Source organism: Emiliania huxleyi (genome assembly GCF_000372725.1).
Source record: "Emiliania huxleyi CCMP1516 unplaced genomic scaffold EMIHUscaffold_9, whole genome shotgun sequence".
Classification (NCBI taxonomy): domain Eukaryota; phylum Haptophyta; order Isochrysidales; family Noelaerhabdaceae; genus Emiliania; species Emiliania huxleyi.
Window position 1 is genome coordinate 967,154 of NW_005195301.1, and position 8,519 is coordinate 975,672.

Below are 8,519 nucleotides of genomic sequence, written 5' to 3' on the forward strand. Positions count from 1 at the left end.
GGTCGCCGCTGCGACGGCGGCGTCTGCAGCTGCCAGCGCGGCCAGCGCCGCCGCCGGGTCCACGGGAGATGCCTCGGCGCCGCTTGACGCGAGCGGGTACACCCGGGAGCGCGACGCGTCCTTCGGAGCGGATGCGCCGCTGGAGGCGCTCCTCGCCGTGATTCCTGTCTAGGAGGTGTCTAGGAGGTGTCTAGGAGGTGTCTAGGAGGTGTCTAGGAGGTGTCTAGGACGTGTCTAGGAGGTGTCTAGGAGGTGTCTAGGAGGTGTCTAGGAGGTGTCTGGGAGGTGCCTAGGAGGTGTCTAGGAGGTGTCTAGGAGGTGTCTAGGAGGTGTCTAGGAAGTGTCTAGGAGGTGTCTAGGAGGTGTCTAGGAGGTGTCTGGGAGGTGTCTAGGAGATGTCTAGGAGGTGTCTAGGAGATGTCTAGGAGGTGCCTAGGAGGTGTCTAGGAGATGTCTCCTAGGCGCTCCTCGCCGCGAGTGCAAAGCTGTCGGGCGCCCCCGCCGTGCGGCCTGCTAGCCTGCAGACGCTGGTTCTGCGAGGGCAGCGGCTGCGCGCGCTCCCGCCGTGCGTTGGCGCGTGCGTCGCGCTGCGTGTTCTCGACGCAAGCGAGAATCTGCTCTCCGACCTAGAAGCGGAACATCTCCCCATATCTCCCCCGTATCTCCCCATATCTCGACGCGAGCGAGAATCTGCTCTCCGACCTAGAAGCGGAACATCTCCCCATATCTCCCCCATATCTCCCCATATCTCGACGCGAGCGAGAATCTGCTCTCCGACCTAGAAGCGGAACATCTCCCCATATCTCCCCGTATCTCCCCATATCTCGACGCGAGCGAGAAGCTGCTCTCCGACCTAGAAGCGGAACATCTCCCCATATCTCCCCGTATCTCCCCATATCTCGACGCGAGCGAGAAGCTGCTCTCCGACCTAGAAGCGGAAGACGGACTCGTGTCTCCCAACTCGCGCCCGAGCGGACACGCATTCAGCCGCATTCGGGCGTGTTCCGTTGTGCGCACCGTACTCCTCTCCGTCGTACTCACGCGGTGCTCTGAACACACTGCACAAGACCGTATTCCCGCTCTGATGCTGCTGTATATTTACGCGTAGGCTCTCTGACTTGCCGGAGGCCCTCTGCCGCCTGTGTCGGCTGCAGGAGCTGTTGCTCGCGATTAATTAATTAGCTAATTAATTAATTAATTAGTTAATTGGTCGGCTGCAGGAGCTGTTGCTCGCGTGCAACGAGCTTCGCTCGCTGCCGGCGTGGGTCGGTGCGTTGCCGCAGCTACACGTGCTCAACCTGCAGCACAACCGGCTGCTGTGAACAGCGTCTCTTCACACCTCGAGCCGTGAACAGGTGCTCAACCTGCAGCACAACCGGCTGCTGTGAACAGCGTCTCTTCACACCTCGAGCCGTGAACAGGTGCTCAACCTGCAGCACAACCGGCTGCTGTGAACAGCGTCTCTTCACACCTCGAGCCGTGAACAGGTGCTCAACCTGCAGCACAACCGGCTGCTGTGAACAGCGTCTCTTCACACCTCGAGCCGTGAACAGGTGCTCAACCTGCAGCACAACCGGCTGCTGTGAACAGCGTCTCTTCACACCTCGAGCCGTGAACAGGTGCTCAACCTGCAGCACAACCGGCTGCTGTGAACAGCGTCTCTTCACACCTCGAGCCGTGAACAGGTGCTCAACCTGCAGCACAACCGGCTGCTGTGAACAGCGTCTCTTCACACCTCGAGCCGTGAACAGGTGCTCAACCTGCAGCACAACCGGCTGCTGTGAACAGCGTCTCTTCACACCTCGAGCCGTGAACAGGTGCTCAACCTGCAGCACAACCGGCTGCTGTGAACAGCGTCTCTTCCCACCTCGAGCCGTGAACAGGTGCTCAACCTGCAGCACAACCGGCTGCTGTGAACAGCGTCTCTTCACACCTCGAGCCGTGAACAGGTGCTCAACCTGCAGCACAACCGGCTGCTGTGAACAGCGTCTCTTCACACCTCGAGCCGTGAACAGGTGCTCAACCTGCAGCACAACCGGCTGCTGTGAACAGCGTCTCTTCACACCTCGAGCCGTGAACAGGTGCTCAACCTGCAGCACAACCGGCTGCTGTGAACAGCGTCTCTTCACACCTCGAGCCGTGAACAGGTGCTCAACCTGCAGCACAACCGGCTGCTGTGAACAGCGTCTCTTCACACCTCGAGCCGTGAACAGGTGCTCAACCTGCAGCACAACCGGCTGCTGTGAACAGCGTCTCTTCACACCTCGAGCCGTGAACAGGTGCTCAACCTGCAGCACAACCGGCTGCTGTGAACAGCGTCTCTTCACACCTCGAGCCGTGAACAGGTGCTCAACCTGCAGCACAACCGGCTGCGGCGGCTCCCGGCGGCGGTGCTCCGCATCAAGGGGCTCCACTACCTGCGCTGGGGCGCGCAGAAGCCGTCGGGCGACGCCCCGGAGGAGGAGGAGGAGGCGGAGGAGGCGGAGGAGGCGGCAGGCGTAGCAGCGGCGGCGGAGGAGGCGGAGGAGGCGGAGGAGGCGGCAGGCGTAGCAGCGGCGGAGGAGGCGGAGGAGGCGGAGGAGGCGGCAGGCGTAGCAGCGGCGGCGGTGGAGGCGGAGGAGGCGGAGGAGGCGGCAGGCGTAGCAGCGGCGGCGGTGGAGGCGGAGGAGGCGGAGGAGGCGGCAGGCGTAGCAGCGGCGGCGGTGGAGGCGGAGGAGGCGGAGGAGGCGGCAGGCGTAGCAGCGGCGGAGGAGGAGGCGGAGGAGGCGGAGGAGTTGGCAGGCGTAGCAGCGGCGGTGGAGGCGGAGGAGGCGGAGGAGGCGGCAGGCGTAGCAGCGGCGGTGGAGGCCGGCGCAGCGGAGGCGGCGGCGGCGGTGGCGGAAGCGGCGGTGGCAGTCGGTGATCAGGACGATGCTGCAGCGGACGCAGGAGCGGAGGAGGCAGCCGGCGCGGGCTTCGCATCGCCCAGCCTGACTGTGCTTGAGCTCGAGGCAAACGGTCAGACCGCGCTGCCACCGCTGCACCCGCGCGCGACGGTGCTCACGGCGCTCCTGGCCTCGTACAACCGGCTTGGTGCCGCCCCGCGGATGCCCGACCACCTAGAAGCGGAATACGTATTCTTGCCTCCCAACCAGCGCCCGAGAGGGCCACGTATTCCGCTGTATTCCTCTGTCCTCCTCTCCCTTGTCTTCACGCGGTGCTCTGAAGACGCCGCACAAGACCGTCTTCCCGCCCCGAGGCTGGCGTAAAGGCACGTTAGGCTAGCGCAGCATGGCCATTCGCTCAAGAAGCTCCACCTGGGCTGCAACGGCGTGACTTGCGTGGCGGAGGCGCTGCCCCCACGTCACCGCCTAGGCGGTGTGAACAGCGCCTCTTCACACCTCGAGCCGTGAACAGGTGCTCCCCCACCTCACGCGGCTCACCGAGCTCTGCCTCGAGGGCAACCGGCTCTCGGAGCTGCCCGCGGCGATTGGCCGGCTGGACAAGCTTCGCGAGCTGTGGCTGCACGGTAGTCTCGGGTGATCTCGGGTAATCTCGGTAATCTCGGCTGGACAAGCTTCGCGAGCTGTGGCTGCACGGTAGTCTCGGGTGATCTCGGGTAATCTCGGTAATCTCGGGTAGACAAGCTTCGCGAGCTGTGGCTGCACGGTAATCTCGGGTGATCTCGGGTAATCTCGGTAATCTCGGCTAGACAAGCTTCGCGAGCTGTGGCTGCACGGTAGTCTCGGGTGATCTCGGGTAATCTCGGTAATCTCGGGTAGACAAGCTTCGCGAGCTGTGGCTGCACGGTAATCTCGGGTGATCTCGGGTAATCTCGGTAATCTCGGCTAGACAAGCTTCGCGAGCTGTGGCTGCACGGTAACCTCGGGTGATCTCGGGTAATCTCGGTAATCTCGGCTAGACAAGCTTCGCGAGCTGTGGCTGCACGGTAGTCTCGGGTAATCTCGGGTAATCTCGGTAATCTCGGCTAGACAAGCTTCGCGAGCTGTGGCTGCACGGCGCGCGTCGCCTCTGGCCGCCCCTCTGACGCCGTCCCACGACGCCCCGCCGCGCCGTGCGCGTGCCAACTTGCCCCGCCCCTCCCCCCAACGCCCCTCCCGCCCCTCCGGCCGTCGGCCGTCCGCCACTCGCCGCCCAGACCGCCGCCTTGCATGCCGCCGCCTTGCATGCCGCCGCCCGCCATGCCGACAGCCGCCCCCATCCCTGCCCCACGCCCACCCACTGCGCGCCCTTCCCCCACTCCTCCCGCTCCTCCCTCCCGCTCGCACGCCCGGCTCGCACCGTGTGCCTCGGCCAATCTCGGCCAATCTCGGGCAATCTCGGGTAATCTCGGGTGATCTCGGGTAATCTCGCACGCCCGGCTCACACCGTGTGCCGACTCAGGCAACTTGCTGACTTGCCTCCCCGCGGAGCTGGGTCAGTGCGCATCGCTCACCGTCCTCCAGGCGCACCACAACCGCATCGGCCAATCTCGGGTAATCTCGGGCAATCTCGGGCAATCTCGGGTGATCTCGGGTCCTCCGTCCTCCAGGCGCACCACAACCGCCTCGCGGAGCTGCCCGCCGCCCTCGGCGCGCTCCGCCGGCTGCGAGTGTCTGGGAGGTGTCTAGGAGGTGTCTAGGAGGTCTCTGGGAAGTGTCTGATAGGCGCGCTCCCCCGGCTGCAGGGGCTCTACCTCCAGTCCAACAGGCTCGGAGGGTCGCTGGCCGCGCTGCGCCAGAGGGTGCTGCGTCACTTGCCGCTGCAGAACCTCGCCCTCGGCGCCAACGCCTTCGACCTCGCCGAGGCGTCAGAGCTGGCCTCTGAGCTGAGCGGCAGCGCAGCCCGCGCAGTCACCTCCTCCGGCCACTCCGGCGCGGCGCGGATCGGGTTCGGCTGGGACGTGTCGAGGAAGTGTCTAGGAAGTGTCTAGGAAGTGTCTCATAGGCGCGGCGCGGATCGGCCTCGGCTGGAACCGCGGGACGCCGCCTGCGGCGCTGCGCGACGTCCTCACCGACCGTCTCGCGACAACCGACCACTTCTTCGAGCCGATGGCGGCGGGCGTGCGAGGTGACGTCCTCCTCGTCGCCTTCTAGGAGCCTTCGAGGAACCTCGTAGGAGCCTTCGAGGAGCCTTCTAGGAACCTTCTAGGTGACGTCCTCCTCGTCGCCTTCGCCGCCCAGGGCCCCGGCATGCAACAGTGGGCCGCGCCGTGCGCCGCCGCGCGCGCAGCCGGCGTGGCCGTCGACGCGCTCTTCCTCGCCCGACCCGTCAACCTTCTAGGAACCTTCTAGGAACCTTCTAGCAACCTTCTAGGCCCTCTACCTCGCCGACCCGTCGAACTCGTACTACCTGCAGGACCCAGCCGGCGGGTGGGGCGGCGTACGCTACTTTGAGCGGCTCATCCGAGCCCACACGGCCGGCTACGCGCGCGTCCTCCTCGTCGGCTCCTCGATGGGCGGCACCGCCGCGCTGCTGCACGCGCACCTCGGCCACCGCGCCGTCTCGTTTGGCGCGCGGGTGGACTTGCGCCGGACGTGTCCAGGAAGGCTCCAGGAAGTGTCTAGGAAGTGTCTCATAGGCCCGCGGGTGGACCTGCGCCTGACGTGTCCAGGACGTGTCCAGGAAGTGTCTAGGAAGTGTCTCATAGGCCCGCGGGTGGACCTGGACCTGACGCACGGCGCGCACGTGCCGGCCGAGCCCAGGCGCGCGTGCACCGCGCGCGTGCGACACGCCCTCGCGGTGATGCACGCGCGAGGCGGCCGTGCGGCCGTGCACGTCGGCGCGGGCAACGCCGTCGACATGATGCAGGCCCGGCTCGTCGCGCACGCGCCGGGGCTCGCCCTGCATGAGCACGACACCTTCCACCACAACGTGCCCATGTTCCTCGAGCGCGAGGGCCTGCTGGTGCCGCTGCTGAAGCGCGAGCTCCTCGCGCTGCTCCAGGGGTAGTCGTCGCCGCCGGACCACGCTGTAGTGTATGTCGCCGCCGCAAGTACAAGATAGTACGCAGGTAGGATAGCGCCCCTGTGGAACTGTAGACGGGGCCTCGTGTCGTGTCGTGGCCCGAAATGTTTCCCATCCGCGGGAGAGAGCTAGGGAGAGAGCGTTTACTTTAGCCCCCCGCCCAAGGCGAGTTTTTTTGTAAAAAAAATGTTCCAGTCTTAGCAAGCAAAAGGGAGCACACACGACTTAGCAAGTCCGCACTAGCGACTGCCACTCGCCTAACCATGCCTCGTCACAAGTGCTCTCCCAATCGCGTACAGGCACACACACTCCGCCTGTTCTCACCCAAACACTCTCTATCACACCCTTGCCTCCCTGCCAGAGCGAGCTAGATTCTCCCCGCCTCCCTCCCGCCTCTGCCGCGCGCCTTCTATGGACGTCAAGTGCCGCACCTAGGGGGAGAGAGGGGGTTTGCCCTGGTAGGGAGGTGGCGAGGCCGCGCACTGCAAACCCAGTGTGAGGAGTGGGGGAGCTGGGACAGGGCGTGTGCGCCTCTGATCTGTCATGGTCTAGTGGCCGATAGGATCCTCCCTTAGGCAGCGATGGCGGGTCGGGAGAGGCCCGAGTTCTCAGCCCGCCACTTACTGTCAGCCTCTCTGACTGCCCAGGGTCTCACCACGATGCCGCCCGAGTAGAGGGGGTAAGGTGTGTAGAGTGCGGCTTTGTATGGAACCTCTCTCTCTGTGGATCCCACCTGAGCGCACTCGCGGTGCGAAGGCTCCTAATGCGGCAACTGAGCCCGCAAGGGTGGGTCACTAAGGGAGAGGTTACGTTGGATGATATGTTGTGTTGTGGCGTAAAGCTGTGCAGCGGCGCAGCGAGCCCTGCCGCGGCTCGTCGTCGAGACTGGTCGGTGGGTGGTGCCTGTAACAGCTGAGGCAGGGAGGCTGCCTGAGTAGCGCAGCCGCTCGGTCGCCCGAGGATATCTCTTTTTTTTGCTGCAATAGTTACAGAGGCGATCAAGATAAATATATATTGCAACAGTTAGAGGAGAGGCTGGGCCTGGGCTGGTCAGGACCGTCGGGCTGCACTCAGCATATCAATATATCCAGCGGTGGCGGTCCATCCCGGGCTTGAAAATGGCTCTAAATCGTTCAAAAGTAAACGGGCCCAACTCGCTTCAAAATCGCTTAAATCGCATTAAAATCGCTGTGAACTTGCGATTTTTTTCGATTTCAGCCCACATCTAGGCGATGTTTGGGACAAATGTCGACATTTGGTGCTCTTGGAGGTTAAAATCAGCGATCGACATGTCAATATATTGTCAATAGTTAGAGGGGATGCTGTCAATAATCAATATCAATAGTTACAGGAGCGAGAATCAACATTTATCGACTGCCTTACCATGGCGCTGTTCACAGCGCGCGCGGACGGCGGCTCTGCGCGTTCCGCTCAGCAGGACTTTTGTAAAGCGTGCTTGTGGCAGGTTACAGACGCTAGTATCGACCTCAGAGACCCAAACCCGAATTAATAATTAAGGCGCTCAAAGTATGGTCAAACAACCGTTGAACAAAACAGGTCAAACAACGACATCCGACTAGTGCGACCGCTAGACGGCGGTCTCCGCCGGCCCCAAGGCTGCCCAGCCCCAGCACCACACCGGCCACGTACACCGTGGCGCTGGAGTCGGTCAGTGAGGCACTAGACGGGCTACGGAACCATGCGCGCGCCGGCCAGACAGGCTGCGCGCAGCGAGGGGCCGCGCCGCCTCGATTTTGCATCTCCGCTCCGCGGCCGTGCGACTGACGGGCCAGCTCGCCCGGCGACAAGCCCAGCCATCGCCCAGCGCCCCGTACCGACGGGGGCCTTGCAAAAAACCCGCACCTCCGACGGTGATCGAGCACGTGAGGGGGGGCGTCGGTGTTGGCCGCGGGTGGGCTGCGAGGAAGGCGCGGGGGGGAGCAACCATGGGAGATGCACCACCGCTCGACGAAGACGCGCCCGACGAAGCCCTGCTAGCGGAGGATCGACCATCCTCACCTAATAGCGTCGAGCGTGTGCGAAAAAGAGCGCAAATCGGAGCTCAACTCGCGCGCGGCGGGAAAGAGGTGTGGCGAGGAGCTGCTGCACTGCCCCCAAACGCGCTCGGGCGGCACGTCGGCGCGCCTGCGGGGTGGGTAGAGGTGAAACTAGGCTTGCTGGCACGCACATCCCGCACCACCCCCGCGCCCGCGCGCACCATGCCGCCGTCCCACCTCACAGCCAAGCGCGATCGCCGACGCACGCAGCGACGCCGAGCGGTGGCCTCGCAGACGACGAGCGCTCGTGTGGCCGGCGCGTGCCAGCCGCTGGCCCGTCCAGCGTGGCGGAACCGGCTCGCCCATCCGCATTCGGTAGCAGCTTTCCGCCATAATCACTTTTCGAGAGCCTGGGTTGTGGGGACGCTGAGGCGCCGTCGCTGGGGCCGCCGGTATCGTTTCGAATGCGATCTCGGGCGGGAGCCCTGGCGAGCCCTGACGAATTACGGCAGGTTTTTGGATTTCGTTTAAAAGAAAGAGGGGCCTTTTCTTTTGCGAGCGAAAGAAGATATCTCC

The 8,519-nt window shown here is 64.0% G+C and overlaps 1 protein-coding gene across 1 annotated transcript; it reads left to right on the forward strand.

Annotated features, from left to right (window-relative positions):
- Window positions 1–1,106: 1,106 nt before the first annotated feature.
- Window positions 1,107–6,145, forward strand: EMIHUDRAFT_448655 (hypothetical protein). The gene is made up of 13 exons (XM_005757804.1): window positions 1,107–1,143; window positions 1,210–1,289; window positions 2,346–2,492; window positions 2,751–3,088; window positions 3,260–3,329; window positions 3,397–3,508; window positions 4,384–4,445; window positions 4,532–4,571; window positions 4,647–4,853; window positions 4,927–5,049; window positions 5,131–5,228; window positions 5,296–5,491; window positions 5,630–6,145. Coding segments are annotated over exons 4-13 (1,212 nt in total). The 5' UTR covers window positions 1,107–1,143; window positions 1,210–1,289; window positions 2,346–2,492; window positions 2,751–3,086; the 3' UTR covers window positions 5,932–6,145.
- Window positions 6,146–8,519: the final 2,374 nt, after the last annotated feature.